The sequence below is a fragment of the Anser cygnoides genome, chromosome 2 (genome assembly GCF_040182565.1).
Source record: "Anser cygnoides isolate HZ-2024a breed goose chromosome 2, Taihu_goose_T2T_genome, whole genome shotgun sequence".
NCBI classification, from domain to species: Eukaryota; Metazoa; Chordata; class Aves; order Anseriformes; family Anatidae; genus Anser; species Anser cygnoides.
The window spans coordinates 17314041-17332015 of NC_089874.1; the positions used below are offsets into that span (position 1 = coordinate 17314041).

At 39.1% G+C, this 17975-nt stretch overlaps 1 protein-coding gene across 4 annotated transcripts in view; it reads left to right on the plus strand.

Annotated features, from left to right (window-relative positions):
• The window catches only part of MPP7 (MAGUK p55 scaffold protein 7), a 152421-nt gene that overhangs the window by 33029 nt on the left and 101417 nt on the right, over nucleotides 1-17975 (plus strand). For all 4 annotated transcript variants that reach the window (XM_048076529.2, XM_066991566.1, XM_048076531.2 and 1 more), the window contains one exon: nucleotides 8473-8639. In XM_048076529.2, the coding sequence (XP_047932486.2) occupies nucleotides 8603-8639 (37 nt within the window). In that variant the 5' untranslated portion in view covers nucleotides 8473-8602. The remainder of the gene's footprint in view (nucleotides 1-8472; nucleotides 8640-17975) is intronic.

Below are 17975 nucleotides of genomic sequence, written 5' to 3' on the forward strand. Positions count from 1 at the left end.
GTGACAAATCACACACTGGACTAGGTGGCGTGGTGCTCCCAGAGCTTGCTGAGGAGGAAGAGGCGGAGGGAGTGGAGCAGGGGAGGGCAGGAGGCGAGCTTCATGTAGGTATTGTGGAGTCAATTGGAACTGAGAGTGAAGGATGAAGGGCGGTCACAGGGAAGAGAAGGCTGCAAGGAGGGCTTGCTGTGCTTGATGCACTAACAGTCCAGAGGCCCTGGGAGGTGTCGTTGCTTAGCCATTGAGCTTCAACTTTGTTTTCTTTTACAAGCTCAAGCATCCCATGGTAGTTTGGCTCACAAAGCTTGTAGAGTTCTGGAAATTAAATGCACATACTTCCTCTGACTAGCAATACTTTGCTTTTACTGTGCACCTGTACACATGAGGAAGTTTTTTGTTACTTATGCTCAAGATGCAACTAGTAAATTATCAGTTAATAAATCAAAACATTTTCCAAAATTGAGCTAAAAGCATATACTTTTCAGATTGCTCATATTCAATTTTAAAACTTAATATTAAAAAAGCCTTAAATTGATTACATTGGAAATTATTGTAGTGATTTTTATGGGGATAAAAATATGTTGAGAAAGTGGATTCTGCTTTTGCTCTCAGAGAAAAAAATACATATTGTTTACTTTTTCATTCGTGTTCTCTCTCTCCAAATCTTCTGTTCCATCAAAAAAAAAAATCACAAATTGACAGAAATGGATTATGGAAAGTTGTGCTGAACAAAGGATAAATGTTTGGAAGATGAGGTAATCTAGAAAAGATGAAGTGGACACAGCCTGCCTCCTGTAAAAACAAACAAAATATGGAAGCACTGTAAAATACCCCCTCGACACATTTGGCTCTAGAGGTGTAAGCGTTTTTGTGTTTAGAAAAATAACATGCTAATATTTTGGGGGATGTTTTTGACTTTGAAGTAATAGTATTTATATATTTATATATTTCTGAGGATGATTTTTTGGACATGGCTGTTTAACAAACCTCAAAATAGGTGCACAAATTTTTTGAGCCACAGGACTGTGAAGTTCAATATGTTGCTGACACAAATATTTTGCTAAACTTGACACAAAAACTTTGCGAATACTTTGTAAATAAATAAATATTTATTATTTTATTAAGCAAGGCCTTAACACTGTTTTTGTTTCTATCAATTGGAGATTTTCCATGAGCTTTTGTAGATCTGGGATCAAACTGCATTATAATAATCACAGAATATATCCTGAGTTGGCAGGGACCCACAAGGATCACCGAGTCCAACTCCTGGCTCCACGCAGGACCACCCAAAAATAAAGAATCATATATATAATACTAAAATATGGATTAAATTCCTAAAATAGGAATTGTAGAGCCCTTTGGTACAAGGCATATATAATTGTTAGGGAGGGCTGAGGTTATCAGATAACTCATTGCTGGAGGTTTTGCTGAGCTTTCTCTTCTATAGCAATAGTTATAGTTGTCATCATTTCAGCATTTGGGGGAGCCAGTAGGGTTTGTCATTTACTTCAGCTTGCTTAAATTTTTCAAAAAGGCTGTCAAGAAACCATGCCAGAACAAAACTTTTTGTGCAGGTAATTAATGGAGAGACTGTGGTACCCGTTGACAGGTATTTTCCAGGAAAAGGAATAGTTTGCAGCTAGGGGAAAAGTGTTAAGAGTGTACCCAAACCAGTAACTCAAACCAAAAGAGCAGCCTTTGATCTGAGACATAGTTTAGGTCACATTTTAGTGAATAGCTTTATTAAACTAGTTTATTAAACTAATATTATTCTGTCAGTTGGTACATTTTATTTGCAGAAAATTGGATCTGTCTAAGGATATCTGACATCAACTACACTGATGCTGTTTTAAATTAAACTGTTAGCTTTAGTGTATGTATTTAAAGGAATGTTTTCAAGCATTTGAAGGAATGTGCTCAGTTCCAACATTGACGTTTAAAATCTGAGGCTGAACAGAGCTCATGTGGGTTTTTTTTGTGTTAAAAGTGGGAGACGCAGATTGCAAATGGTTTTGCCACTGTTGCAATTTTACTAGTGCTGCTTTTGAGTGTATTTCACGTGTAACTTGACTATGTTTTAAGACAGCAACAATCTAGAACTTCTTCTGTACAATACATAAAATAATACTTGAGATCTTAGGAGCTAGTTAGAGTGCCTTCAAATGTTACTTTGACTGAAGATCTCTGAAATCGGTGGAAAAATTTCAATCAAGATTATGAGATTAAGTTTTTGAAACTTTTATATATGTATATATGAATATAGGTAATAAGTCCTTTTTTGTAGGTAATAACATGTTATTATTTATTTATTTTATGAGCACTGGTTATTTATTAAGCACGGAAGTGAATCTGGATTACATACATTCAGGAGATCCATAAACATCAGCCATGGAGACAGTGAACAAATCTTCCCCCAAGGATAACATATTCGACTGATCAGAAGCCATACTTTTTGATAAAAATTTCTGTAAATGCCCTAGAAAAAGCAAGTGCATGTGTCAGTTCACTTCTAAGTTGAGGCATTTATATAATGTAAAGTACCATTTGCCACATAGGAAATAAGTCAAAATGAAGACAACATTATATTTTACAATGAAATGCCCTCTTCAGAGTAGTGTCAAGGCAGGCTGGCTAAACACCTCTGAAAGAAAATTTCCAGTATTTCTTCTGTGATACAGCTAATTTGGTTTCTCCTCTTCCTTCTCTGAAATCAGGGATTTTTAGTTTAATTTATATATGCTGGAAGCAATAGGAACCACTAGGCTGAATCAAGTTTCCCAAGTGTGTTTAGTTTGCACGGAAGAATGTGGTAGCAAATAAGCGAGAATTAGATAAGTGTTTATCAAACTCATTTAGTCAATCTTGTATTACATGGAGGGTAAAACAGTTCATTCTTACGCTTTTGCCTTTTGGCATACTGTTAGCAGTATGTAGACAGGGTCCCTTCCATGAAGATTTTTATTGTTTTTATTCAGATGCGTGATAGGATTCAGAGTCATTTGAACTTCCTGCAGAAACATTGCTCAGTGGCCCAATTACTCTTTTTCTTTTTTTTTTTTACACTGATCTATATTTTATTTGTATTTTTATTCTATGTTAGAGTGACTCGTTATTAAAAGAATGTAGTTTCACAGATGTATTTAGAGAGGGCTCAGATAAAGGTGGTGTCTAGATAAACAGGTCTTATGTTATGGTTCCAGTCTCGGCAAAGAGATAACATGGGGGAAAATCAGTCTGGAGGAAGAAAATGGGGACATCAATTTCAGTGTTGCTGTTGGAGTGTATAGGTAAGTGAGACTTCTGAAACTCAGGTTTAGCTCTTCAGGAGGAGGAACATATTTGTTGCTCAGGTTCTGAAGGAAGCAAATCTTATGCTCTACTTTCTCATCACCCTCTCCTTCCTGTCTTCTGAGCCCTTTGAACAAATTCAGTCAAACAACAGAAGAGTTCACAGTGTATGAATATCTGGCAAGTTTTCATGAGTGGGTGATGAGATAGTGGTTGGAGTTTTCTTCTGCTAATGACCCATTGAGTGAAAGATCTAGTGTGAGCTCATCCTTTGCAATGTTATTCTCTTCCTCTTAAAGGCCTAGACACCAAAATCAGCAATAAGCCTTGTTTCATTCTGGTGTTCATTGTAATGAAACCTGACCACATTCTGAAGTAGCCACCAAGCACTAATTGGGACTAAATTCTTGGGGTTTGTTCTCAGACTGTGGTTGCATCTAAAATCCTTATGGTGTAAGCTGAATATTTGCATAAGTTAAACAAAATGGAAATCACTGATTAAGGTGCCCTAAAATATCATGCAAAAGTCTTAAATTCTTCTGATGGTTGAAGATTGATACAATGGCAGGACCAGGAGGATGTCAGTCAAGGCAGCTATTGTCCTTTTCAATTTGGGACACATCTGAAATTACATAGCGCTCATATGCTATGCAGTATTTCCAGTTGATTTTTTTTGTGTGTGGGGGGGTTCCCGTTGGCAGTGAGCATATACTGCCTAGAAGGGCAGCTGACCAGTTTTGGAGGGCAGTCGAAAACCACAAATGGATTCCAGTAGTCTGTCGGAGACCCTGTGATGGAGTGGGTGGAAGTTTCCTCAGTAAGGATTAAGGATTCGATAGATCTCATTACATCTTCCAGAAGAGTAGACCACCATTTTCTGTTCACATTTTGTCTACCAAAGCAGATTTACTTCCCCCAGTCTAGAAAACCTCCTTTGGCAATTTCCTGTGCTGACTAGGTTTTGGAGACTTGTATACATGTCTCTAGTCATTCAATTACTGGAGGCCCCACAATGAATACAAGACCGAATGGCTGTCAAATTTCCTGTCTCCACATGAAATCTCTATCTGGTAGTTCAAATACCATTTGCAGGCATGCTGTTTTAGTTCTGGAAATCCAGGTTATAGTCTTCATAACTGTAGCATCCTTTAGAAGAACATGTTAAGTGTGTTTCTTGTATTGAACAACCTGTTTTTTAATGTTTTTTCCTTGATTCATAACATTATTAGGCTCATACTTTTTATACTTCTAACTGTTTTAAATCAACTGAAATCATCAGCCTGCCTTTTAAATGTGAAGGAAAATTGTTTATATTCATTAAAGTGCCAAAAATATTAACTTATAAAATAACCTTTCAGAAAGAAATATTATGAAGTTCATTGAGGTTTGGACGGGGAGCTGAATGTAGAACCAAGTCCTGATGCACGCCGTCTCCAGATGCATGATGCTTGCTATAAAGATAAATTTGAATCGCTTTTCGGAGTAGAAAAAGCTAAGTGGATGAAAATTAAGTGTACGTGTGACTAACGGAGTCACTCTCATTCAAAAACAACAGATGATGCTAGAAAGAAGCCACTAAGGCTAGGGTTATGCACAAGGCATAGCGCACCTTAGCGCTCATGCTGTCTCCCACCCTTGGGTTTGACCTTCCTACTGCTGTCCGTAGTTATGACATGGGTGGTGGGGAGCAGGATTTATCCCCTTCCCCTCTGTCCATGGGTAAGGGGCCCCTTAGTTGTGTGACAGGCAGAAGAACGGTTCCCTTGGGGAGCTGTGATTGTAGGATTTTGCCTTCTGAAAGGTATTCCCGGGAGGCTTCTGCTGCCCTCCTGGCTATTTATAGCCGGGGCATTTGGCACCACCATACGTTGTGTTACCGTAATGAACTTGGCGGGTGAAGTGTGTCTGGCTTGGTTAATGTGCTTGTATAGTGTATAAGAGTTATGTAAAGGCAAGGAAACACATTTTTACAGCCATCCAGGTTTTTTTCGCATGTCTGTAGTTCGACCAGAAAGCCCTAGAGATAGGAACGCCCTTCGCCGTTGAGGTAAATACACACACGGTGGAAACCATTAAAACATTTCCTAGCGTTTTCAGAAGCCCCTTTCCCTCTCGAGCCTGAAATCCCTCAGAAACCCGGCCCTAGCAGCCCCGACCCCGAGCTGTGTGTGACAAAGGCCGGGCCGGGCCCGCAGGCGGCGGCGGGCCGCTAGGTGTCAGGAGCGCCGCGGCGGCCGGGGAGGCGGCCCGGGGCCTGGTGGAAAGTCAGCCGCGTATCGCCGGGCTTCGCATATTTCACTGTTTCCACATGGTGGATGCCAGAAGAATCTGATACAGTGTGATATATAGAAGCAAGGTACAACTGGAATAATGAAATTTCAAAAATAAGCCCTTTTTAAAGGCTGGTTGTAACGGTCCTGTTGGGTATTGTAAATGCCTCAGGTGCACTTGATACTGCTGTTACGTTCCTGGCTTTTGGTTCTAATTTTTATGGAAAGATGGATTGAACTTCAATTTAAGAATATTCGGTAATCCCTCTCAGGACATACTGTAACAGCTGGTATTTCTGTGTTGCAGCAAATCGATTCCATACAGCAGTCAGCAATGCCTATGGCTGGGCTCCGACAAAAACTTCCAAAGCATTTTAAATAAAGCGAGCCAAAGAAAATAACATCATCACTGCAAAAATGTAGCTTAATTTGCAAGTTAGAAAAAAAAAAAATCCCTCTTCCATTCCAGCAAAATATTAAGCATTTTACTGGTAAGGATTTCATCAGGTCATTTATTTTTCATTAATATATATTTAGGATCTGGGGGGAATAACTTTATGCCATATATAAGTTTCTTAAATAATAAGGAACTTGATTTTTTTTTTAATATCAAATGATTTACCGTGAAATAAAGAAAAATAAAGAGCACGATTGAGTTCTGAATACATGACATGTATGTAGATCATCAAGACTTTCCACATTTCACAATGATTTTTTTGAGGAATCTGAGTTCCTAATTAATCCTTATTAATGAGAATGCTGTGCATGTTTGGGTGGATTTTTTTAAGTAGACAGAGCTGCATATAAATTAAAGATGGCCCATTAGCAGGAAGTCATTTTGTTTTAACCGGTTTCTAACACACTTGAAAACCTAAAGTGCTTCCACCCGTCCTACGGCTGTAGTTGTGTGCTCACTCTGGGGACTGTAAGTGAGCTTGCAACAGGAGTCCTCCTTTATGGTACTTGTATGTGGTACAATAAAAAGAAAACAAACAGAATTAGCGTAAAGTGAGTATGTTTGCTCTTAATTTATACAGTGTGTCCTTGGCTATGATGTCTAGATTTTTTTTTCCCCTTTTAAACAGCACCCTGGCTAGCTTTGCATATAGATGCTTTACACTTTGTCATCATAAGTTTATCTTTCACTTTGAAGTGCTCCCTTATCTCTGTTTTAAATTTAGTTTAAGCTAATAGACTTTGTATTGATTTAATGAATATTGATTTTGGGGGGAAATGGATGCTTTTTGGGTGAAAGCTTTTTTCTTTAACGAAACCTTTTATAACTACAAAAACAAACAAACAAAAAAACCCCAACCCACAAGCAAAACCATCCCTAAAACAATTATGATAGATATGTTTTGAGTTTTATTCATTCTGTTTAATAGTAGAAGAAGTTATCTATCGCTGTAACTTTTGTTGTGCTTATCTTCTTTAAAAAATATCCAGAATCACTGGGGTTTGAAAGCTGACATGCAAAATGTTTCTTCGGGTAAAATGTTTAGGGGGAAAGGAAAAAAAAAATTCAAAATGTTGCCAGACTATTTAAACTATAGGCTTACACATAGGTACAAGTTAACAACTAGTTTATATCTAACAATTGATTTAAAAAGGAACAAACAAAATCTTATGGATGGCCCTTAATATGTTGCAGTAGTTTTTAGCAATGTGTGGATTTCTTCTTTTTTTTTTTTTATTGGAGAAAGAAACTTTTGAACAGCGTACAGTGTTTACAGCACCTGTATATTACTCTTCCATGAGACTGTTGCCAAGTACAAATGTGTCCAAAATATGCACTTTTGGAGCCAAGATGACTTCAAAAGTCATTCTGATTAATATGAATGTGTTTAAACAAAACAAACAAACAAAAACAACAAAAACCAAATCAGCAACAGCAGCAGCAAAATGCTCTCTTTTTTGTTTAATTTCTTATGCTAAGGCAGAACTATGCTGGTTTCTTTCTTCAAGGACACTTTGTTTTCTGAAATCTGGAGAAAATACTTTATTTTCTGTAAGCTTCTACTTCACCCTCTCCATTCCTTCTCCCTGCAAACACATCAGCCCCTGCCCTGCTATTAGTAAACATTTCCAGTCTTGTGAAAAGAGTTTGAGTTTCTTTCAGTTTTATATTTTAACATACCCGAATTTAAATATGTTCACTTACATTTGAAATTGGTTCATACTTTTGTTACATTTTCTCTGAATTTTCCTCAAGAGCTGGTTAAAACAAAATACCCAAATTTAATGTTTGTAGGCCTATGCGATAATTAAAAACTGTTTTTTTTTTTTAAAAAAAAAAGTGACTTCATGGTAATGAATTACAGGAAAAAAATCTTTATATAGTTTGCGTGAGAATGATGAGAATGGCTCCATAAATCCAGTTGCCATTTACCCTGGATAAGTGTTAGCTACAGTCCTGATTTTTATAATTTCAGTTAAAATTTAGTTTATATTTCCAGATTACAAATAAAAATCACATGTCGGATTTTAAATGTACTGAAATGGATTGAAAGGAGTTTGAGTAGAAGCATGGAATAAATTAACATGTAAGCATTTTTTTTTCTGTGAAAAGTAGTAACAAAATTAGAGTGACTTAAATTATTCACTGTTTTTATTTAAAGAGCACTTTATTTCCCAAATACCTGACATGCTAGAGTTGGAGTATAATTTACATGAGAGAAATGTGTGAAGTTATTTTTACAGCGGGATGGGATTATAGACTAGGCTGAAGAAAACAAAACGTGTTTCACCTGGGGAAAAAACCTTAACAGTTCTATATAAATGCAAAGAGCTTTGTTGTTTTTGAGAGACTTAAATCAAAAGCTTATTTTGTGATAATGATTGGGTTTGGTTAGCTGCAGTAATTTACAGTTTAACAAAGTTCTTAATTGTAAAATTCTGTTTCCGTTCTTTCTAGGAGAAACGGGGAGATTGCATAAATCTTTGTAGACAACTTGGCTGCAAGCAGTTAAACCGAAATTAACTTCTGCCTCCTGGCCGCAGAGCACTAGTCTGACGTTCCTGCGTGATACTCTGCAGACTAAATCATGCCAGCGTTATCAACTGGATCTGGAAGTGACACAGGTACGCAAGCCAAGGAGTACTGCATGTTTCCTCCAGAGCTTATTTGTTAAGTCTACAGTCTCTGTTTCAAGAAATCATCAAATAAGATAATTAATTGTGGTCTTAACAGATGCGTAAGTTAGCACTTTAAACATAACCTTTTCTTCCTGAAGTTAATGTAAGTATATGGAACACCGCAGGTTTAATAAAAATAATAAATTACTTTTTAAAAGTCCCACCATCCTCTTCTCCCTATCCTCAGCCCCCAAACAGATACTAAATATGGATCTGAAGAATTTGGATTCACCTCAGAGTGGTTCCTACAATGTTAACTTTAAAAAGGAGGAGAAAAAAAGATGATGATATCATACATGCCTTAATATTTGCAGCAGTCTAGACTATCCCCTCTGTGAGTTAGTTATCAGCGGAGTTATTTCTGAACACAGACTACTTAGTTTTGACACTTCTTTAACAAATTAGGAGAAGAAAAATACTGTCTCAAGTTCTCTTCCTTCCTTTGCCTTCCAAATCAGAGTCCAGTTCCTATCACTGAGTGCAGGCAGTGGGAGTGCAGATATGTAGCTTTCTGTAGTTTTAACCTTCTTTGTAGCAATAGTAAGCTACATTCAAAGGTTAAATCTAATCTTGCTGTTGTGTGCTATCTCTGGCAATATTTTTGTCTCTGTTTTAGGGACAAGTGAAGTTAGTATTTTTTCTCAAGGGTGTTTGGTAAATAGGTCATCCCACTGAGATTACAATTGAAAGATCATTGCTTTCCACCTCTCTGCTTGTTATTCTAGATCATATAGTTTTATGCACAAGAAGTAATAGCAAGATTTTGAAAAGGAAGAGGGAGATTGCAAGTCAGGAAACCAAAAATAATGTAAGGAACTTCATTGAATATTACTTTAAATAGACTGCAGAGTGCAGTGATCTTTTTTTTTTTCCCTCACACCTCATGTACATGTGAAAAGATGAATTGTAAGAATTTGTTCTTGTTGTTTCTTTTACTTTTTCTCCCTTAATGATGGAGGGACGTGTGTGTTCCTGTGTTTGAGGGATTAGACTACCATCTTCCCAAATCCTACCTCTATCTACCTCACTTTTCTTCTCCATGGAAATACGTGCTTCACTTCTGTCACAGTTGAAGCTATTGAGTATACTCAAGCTGAATTTTGGAAGATGTTGTAGTCTAACTTAGGTTGATTTTCCACTGTGGAACTTTCCCTCCTTTATCACACAATCTTTTGTGTCTTTCCAAAAACTGCCTTATTTTTTTTTTTAATATTACATGGCCAAATGTTTTCTGAAGTCTCAAGAAAATTTTAAGATGAATAGTAGGAGGATGTGTGATGACTAGTGCCCGATGCTAATAATATTGCTAGTTTTATTATTTAAAGAATGTTAGTATGTCCAGAAAGAATAGCAATGGACATATTTTCCTAATAACAAAAATTGTTTGAACAAATGGAAAAAAAAACACTGATGTTTAAATTGTGTGTCTTAGTGTCTCAAAACCCAGTCCTATTTGATGTCCTATTTACTGTCCTATTTGATGCGTGTGATACTCCAAGTACATCTTAATTAATTATGTGGGATAAAGCTCAACTGTCCTCCTTGTCCCATGAAATCTATAGTAGTAAAGTACGGTATGCATCATTAAGATCTCGCTTCTTAAATAATACTGAGTGTTTGTTAAATCCAGTTTGTTTTCCACTGCAAGGTATAAAATTGTTTTTTTAAATATACATTTGCATTTGGAAGGAAAAGAGAATTCTTTCTTTCTTTCCACTTTCATACTGCTTCTCTTGAAGGGCATGATAGGTATTAATGTGTGTTTTTTTTTGTGTTTTGTTTTGTTTTTTTTTAATGACTACATCAAACTGTGCTCTCTGTCCTGGTTATAAGACAAATGTTTTCTAATCTGCAGCATGATCCACTTCAGAGCCCTGTTTTTCTGGTATAACTCTCATACTTAGACTAAAAAAAACAAAAACCAAAAAGATACACTAAAAAATGGATATTTTCTTATTTTTGCTGCTCCCTGTTGAAAGGTGGGTAGATCCCCTTTCCTCTTGCTCTTTCACCCTCACTGCATAAACTGGTGGTGTGTGTGTGTGTTCATAGAATCATTAAGGTTGGAAAAGACCTCCAAGATCGTCTGCCCCAACCATCCCCCTACTACCAACATCACCAACTAAAGCATGTCCCTAAGCACCATGTCCAACCTCTCCTTGAACACCCCCAGGGACGGTGACTCCACCACGTCCCTGGGCAACCCATTCCAGTGCCTGACTGCTCTTTCTGAGAAGAAATGTCTCCTCATTTCCAACCTGAACCTCCCCTGGTGCAACTTGAGGCCATTCCCTCTAGTCCTGTCACTAGTTATCTGCGAGAAGAGGCCGACCCCCAGCCCCCCACACCTTCCTTTCAGGCAGTTGTAGAGAGCAATGAGGTCTCCCCTGAGCCTCCTTTTCCCCAGACTAAACAACCCCAGCTCCCTCAGCCACTCCTCACAGGACTTGTGTCCCAGGCCCTTCAGCAGCTTCGTAGCCCTTCTCTGGACACGCTCCAGGGCCTCGATGTCCTTCTTGTAGTGAGGGGCCCAAAGCTGAACACAGCACTCGAGGTGCGGCCTCACCAGAGCAGAGTACAGGGGGACGATCACCTCCCCGGTCCTGCTGGCTGCGCTATTCCTGACACAAGCCAGGATGCCGTTGGCCTTCTTGGCCACCTGGGCACACTGCCGGCTCATGTTCAGGTGAGCATCGACCAGCACCCCCACATCCCTTTCCTCTGCGCAGCTTTCCAGCCACTCCGCCCCAAGCCTGTAGCGCTGCATGGGGTTGTTGTGACCAGAGTGCAGGACCCAGCACTTAGCTGTGCTGAACCTCAGCCCATTGGCCTCTGCACATTGACCCATCCTGTCCAGGTCCCTCTTCAGGGCCTCCCTACCCCTCCGGCAGATCGACACTTCCCCACAGCTTGGTGTCACCTGCAAACTTACTGAGGGTGCACTCAATTCCCTCATCCAAGTCATCAATAAGGATATTAAAGAGGATGGGCCCCAACACTGACCCCTGGGGAACAAGTGTTGTTGCCTGCAATGTGCTGGAACTGCTCTGATCCAGGAGAGGAGTCGGTGTGGAGTGCTGTGGAGTTAGTTAGTTGATGGGGACCTAACAAAAACGTGCAGTTAGTGTGGGGAAGGTAACTTCCTTTAGTCTGTTTGCTGAGACTCTGTCTTATTAACACATTCAGACAAAACCCCGACGTAGCTTATTTCTGTATCTGTTCCACCCTGGTGAAGTAGAAGTAAACCTGGACTTGAAAACAAGTGATTGTTCACTGGGAACTAGTTGATAGAAATGCGTCATCTGTGAATGTCAGAAAATTCTTATGAAATGTTAAAATGGAAAACATTTTATCAATTACAGGTTTGTGTTTGCACCCACATTTCTACATACACATGTGCACACATTAAATAGTTTTACTTGTTGACAACAGGCAGGTGATCTTCTTAAGGCTTGTTGTCCCATCAGCATTGGGTCAAAATTATCTGAAAGCAACCATCTTGACTGAAGGGCTGAGCTCCTGCGTGAGGCTGCATCTGAAGCTTGATGTATTTCCGTGTTCCACATGTTTGAACTAAGCGTGCAAACCCATCACATAGAGTTCAAAGACTGAGAATGAAGATTTGCACGTGTGCAGGTGAAGCAAGTCTGTGAGATCTAGCGTTCACTTATTTGTTTAAGAAGATTTGTTTGCTTTCCTGGCTTCACAGTAGTTGATGGCAGCTTCCTTGCTGACTTTGGTGGAGCCAAGATGACATCATTGTGCTTTGTGAGGTGGTGTTTTAGTGTGAAAAACATAGTAAAGTTGTTACAGATTTCTTTCTTCACAGCCCTTTAGTGAGCTTGCTCAGCTGATGGGTTTCAAAATGCTTTTTCTGTTTGTCCTTAAAAACTAGCGCGAGAATGTGCAAAGCAGACGCTGTGTTAGTGATTCATGTGTTGTCAGCAGGAATATCACATGGAGTGGCCAAGTTTGGTCCCCAGTAAAACTGTGTGAGATTGCTTAAATGTAATGAAAGTCAGAAACAGTTCTTGAATTTGAATATTTTAAGTTATAGACGGTAAAAATGTGCAAGGCTTACATTAGCTCCTTCTTGAGGACATATTAGCCGCTAATGCTGTGCCAGATAGTGTTATTTTTCCCCCAGTATTATAGGCATATAAAACTGAATACACACTAGTTTTTAAATGGGAAAAAATCACGTTTGTTGCTAACCGAATTGTAAGTTCCCATGGCTTTAATAGACTCCTGGTTTTGGTGTTTTCTCTTTTGTAATTACACAAAATAAAGCTACGAAGCTTGTTTGAAATGTTGGGTATTTCTCTGTGATTCTCAGTAATTATCTACACTGCTGAAGCTGCATGCCCTTGATGTGGATGTAGTGAATAACGGTACAAATTCTTTGCTAGACCGTTATGGTGATTCGATAGCTCCACAGTCCGTTATCGGGTGTGTGCCAGTGACGAGGGAGAGCAATGCAAAGTTCAAAGATGATTTTTACAGTCACCTGGACGTTGAAAGACACTATCCTTGCTTTTACTGTTTTGGTACGGATGTGTTCCCTATATTTACTACTAACACACTTTAATGAGCTTGCCAGCTTTAGCATAATCTTAACTGAGTGGTTGATAACAAAACGGATAAAGAGGTGGAGAGAGGAAAGAAAAGTACCGACAGGCAGAGAAAGCTGAGGAGTTGACTGAGCCGAGAGCGGGACATGAGAAATGTTTGTCGGGGCTGAAGGGCGAATGAAGCTGAGGTGGCTGCAGATTTTAGCCTTTTCTACCAGTTGCTAGCAGGAGGAGGGAGCTACAAACCAGGGAGTTCTATTTTTACAGACTGCTTAAAAAATGCAATAAAATGGTGGCCCAAGATCTGGGGTTTTGTTGTTACGAGATGAAGAGAAAGGGAACTGAGGAGAAGGATGAAGAAAAGATCTGGGAGTAGCTGTTCCGCTGGAGGCTGCCAGCAAAAGGCTTGCGGGGCGGCAGAGACCAGGTCCAAGCTGCCTCTGCTTTGGCGCCGACGTGTGACGGGCCCAGCGGCCGGGTGAAAGCCCAGCACGCACAGAGCAGAGCCTCGACGTGCCCGCTGCGCACCGCAGCGCCCGGCTTGCGTGGCGGTGTGCCCTTGGCTGCGCTGCGATCGCACGGCTGCTTGAATTGCTCCCCGCCTTGAAACGCACAGATGCGGCTAGATTTCATGGCAGCCAGGACGTTAGCTGAGGCAAAACTTGCACCGAGTTACTAAATAGAGCCAATATTTTACCGTGCTTTCTTGAATTCTCCCCATCTCCAGCTGCCAGAGGCATTAAATGGCTTGTAGGCTAGCGTTAACGTGAAAGATGTGGGAAAGTATGAGGTGTATGGCTAGCTTTAATTGCTATCAGATTTAATTTTTAAAAATATAACTTTCTGGTATTGAGGAAAAAAGAGTATTTTGGTATCAACACATTTATGGTGAGTGTTGGAAAATTTGTTCAAAGGAGAATGAAATTTCTCTAAACTCTTCTGTTTTGGCGTAATGCTGTGTATTATGCTAGACTGATTCACCCGTGTGGAATCAGAAAATGCGTGCAGTTATATTTACTGGTGGTAAACTCCTTGAAACTGTTACAGTTCTTGGACACAAATTTAACTTCAAATGGTCTGGCAGCAGGAATGTAACTTTTTTTTTCTCTTTTTTTTTTTTTTGGTGAGCAATATGTAGTTCTGCGGTAAATTTGAAAGTAATGTCAGTCTTTATTGTTTCTAACCAAAGTCTTAAATGTATAGCTACTTTCGTTGGAGGAGAAGCTGTAATTACAGCGAGGGTTGACAATTCCCACTTCTGCCAAACGTCCTTTGACAAGAGCAGACTGCGATGCTGTAACGCACACGTGTAACTCTGCCAGAATCCAGCTCGGCTAGCGGAGCAGATTGTGTGCATTTACTGTCAGATGAAAGGTTCTGTGGCTTCTCAGCCCAACGTGGGGTCAAGTATTGCCTGTTTTAATAAAAGCTAAAGCTGTTAATCTGAAGGAAATTTAGTACTGCTTTGAGGTAGTGAGAAGCTTCCCTGCTAGCAGTTGTTAGTTGCTTGTTGTGGAACATGGGTTCAAGTTCGATTTTGCTTTTACGGTAACACATTGGTTAAAAACAAACAAAAAAACAGACAAAAAAGCAAAAGCACACCTCAGTGCAGTGTATATTTTAGGGGATGAAATACGAAATTTTGCCACTCCTAGTTTCCTTTTTTAGACTTCTCTTTGAGACTGCAGAGATGTACTTGACTCTTCTTTATATACCTATATAATTGTGTAGACTCGTAGACCAATATTTGTGTGCATGTGTGTGCTTATATGACTGAGGGGATGGTATAACTTCTTTTGAGCATTAAACTTTAAACTCAGTCATACAGTGAGACACAATAGTGCAAGGATAGACTTACTTTAAAGCATGTTTTTGGACATCAGTGCTGTCATCTCCACCACATAGATTGTAGGATGTTGTCGTCCATTCTTAAGACACAGAATGGAAGGCCGAGATACGTGGTAGTCAAATGGTCCTTCCAGTATTTATAGACACAACTGAGTTAAAAATAGTCCCAACTTCTGTTGTCAGAAGTCTTCATCCAGTCTCTTAATGAGATATGGCAGCCTCCTGTTGCAGATGTAAACCGCCACATTTAGGATTCCTTGCCACTCCTCCCTGCACCAGGTCTGTTAACCTTGCACACTGTGACCAAAGAGTTAAACATGCCGAGCATGCCCGGTAATTCTTTTTCTGACATCCTAGTGCTGGAATGAGTTCTTTCCTGACTGCCTGCCAGATACTTGCTATTGCCTCCTCTAGTGTTGATGAAGATCTAGATATAAATACTTCAGACTCCCCAGGCTGACGTCTGTACAAAGGACCAGTCAGTTAGTCAAGGTTATTCAAGGTGTCGTAGTATGCAGGCTTCTTTGGAGGAGCCAAGGGTTTTTGCAAACATGCACGTCAGATCTTTGTACGAGCTCGCCACAAGCTGCTCATTAATTTGGCTTGATAGGTCACTTTAACACAGCTTTATGTTTGTATTATTCCTGCAAATAATAGAGCTTCTTAATGCTCGTGAAAGTATTTTTATGAATTTTCAAAGTATCTTTGTTGATGGAGTGCCTCGTAAGGATATTTTGAGGGGTTTCAGTTTTGAACCAGGTTTCATGAGCTGTACAAGCAAGAACTCGGTCTCGCACTGTACGAATGCGAGTAGGGATCAACTGCTTAACTCGAATCAGAGCGCGCCGGTATGCGGTATGCTAAATCTGAAATACACATGTTGAGACAAATCCTAAAAGACCAATAACTGTTTCAAACAACTGCGGATTCTTTAGCTTCTGTAGCCAAGTTCCAAAACTAAAGACTTTTCCATTTTGAAGGAAATAATATTTTTAAAAGTGATGGGTTTAAACGATTGCTTACTTTCAGCGTTTTCTGTCATAATGTTGCTTTAAGGCGGGTTAACAAATTACTCTAGCTTGGAGGAATAAAAATTGGGTACAATTGTTAAGTCGGAATACTGTGCTGCCCTTACTGAACGTGTAATCTTGTTCTCTGAGGGTATGCGTTACAAAATTCTTGCTTTCATTAGCATAAAAAAATAGAACATTGACATTTTAATGAGTGCCACCTGTAACGATTTTAGCACTTTGCTTCTTTGTGAATTAGTAAAGAAAACAAAATAGACAGTTTTTCGGGGTGCTGATGACCTGCATGTTATAGTTATCTGGTTACTCAGTATTTCCTATCTTCTGGAAATTAGATTAAATGTTTTTATAGAACACTAAATTGCAAAATTTAAAAAAATGTATGTGATAGAATCATATTGAACAATTTTTCTTAAAGAACCAGTGATAAAGTCTTCTTGCAGTGTCAGGAAGCCTATACACTCCGGGGAATTAGGAACATAAAAGAACTATTTGTAGCCCATCAGACTGAGCACCCAGTGGTCATCGTACAGCTGGAGTCTGATAGGGCAGTGGAGTATGTCTGTCCTAATACGTATCTGCACAGAATGTTTTTATGTGAACGTGTGCATGGAGACTGATCTCAAACCCGAGAGTGAAACAACTTTCAATATTCGGTGGTGTGGTGACTTTGATTTTACTCTGCAGCAGCAGTGATGTCAGAACAAGGGTTTCTGTTGCAGGGCTGTTTGCTTTGTGTAAGGAGAGTGTTGTCTGATCCTTTATTGAACTGTAAAGTACAGTTCAAATGTGAAAAAATATCAGCTTCTTATAAAAGGCAGCAAATGGTGCTGATTATTTTACCTTTGACAAAGTGGAAAATTTAAAGGTCGGTGTGTCCCGTTTTATTAATACAATAAAATTTTACAGTGTTGTTCTGGGCTTAGATATATGTTCTTTAGTGTTTATTACCCCTCAGTTACAGTAAAAATTTTTGATTTGAAGTCTGGCATCGTTGTCCAGAATGCTAATTCAGGAAATTAATTAACATACGAAAGCAAACGCACATCCATTTGTCTCCGTTTTTTTCCCTATGCTAACCAAAACAAAGTTGGTGTTTTCTTGTAATATGCAGGAGTGATGGAACGCAGAGACCATATTTTTTATCATTTAGCGCTAGTTTATAGCTTCCACAGACTTGTCCTAATAATGAAGCTATGAAGGATATGACAAGAATGGTGATATTAAATTTCTCTAGACTAACAGTAAATTTTTCCATTCTGATGTCAAGAATGTAGAGCATCTGGAATCCACAGTGTGAGTGGTTCAGTCCGGGAACACTTTCATCAATTGCTTAGCCATTTATTCTCCTCCTAGGAACAAGCAGTCTGCTATAGAATATAACACTCTGAAGGAAGCAATTTTCTAGAACTGGAAAAATTCTTTATGTCCTGTTGTTTCTGATTTAAAAGCTTTCCATTTCTTCTCAGTCTTAAATCTTATTGCATGCGCAAAGTTAGGTTAAACGTTTTTAAATTGGGATTGTCATTATTATACACTCTGTTCCTCGGATCTAATAAAACTAAATTGTATTAATTAAGCTTAGGAAAAACTGAAGATACCCTGAAGACGGGAGCTGCTTAACTGTGTTAATAGAAAAAAAGTGTGAAATCTATTGATTACCTTTTTAAGCCGGGACAATGCTGTGTTTTCAAGCATACTTGGATTTTTCCCTTGAAATTGTTTCTTTAGTCCATGCTGGCAGAACACTACAAGCCTTATTTTGCAACCTTTTTGGGTTACTCTGTGACTGCAACAAGTCTAAAATCTTCAGAGTGGTTTCTCTGTCCATGAAA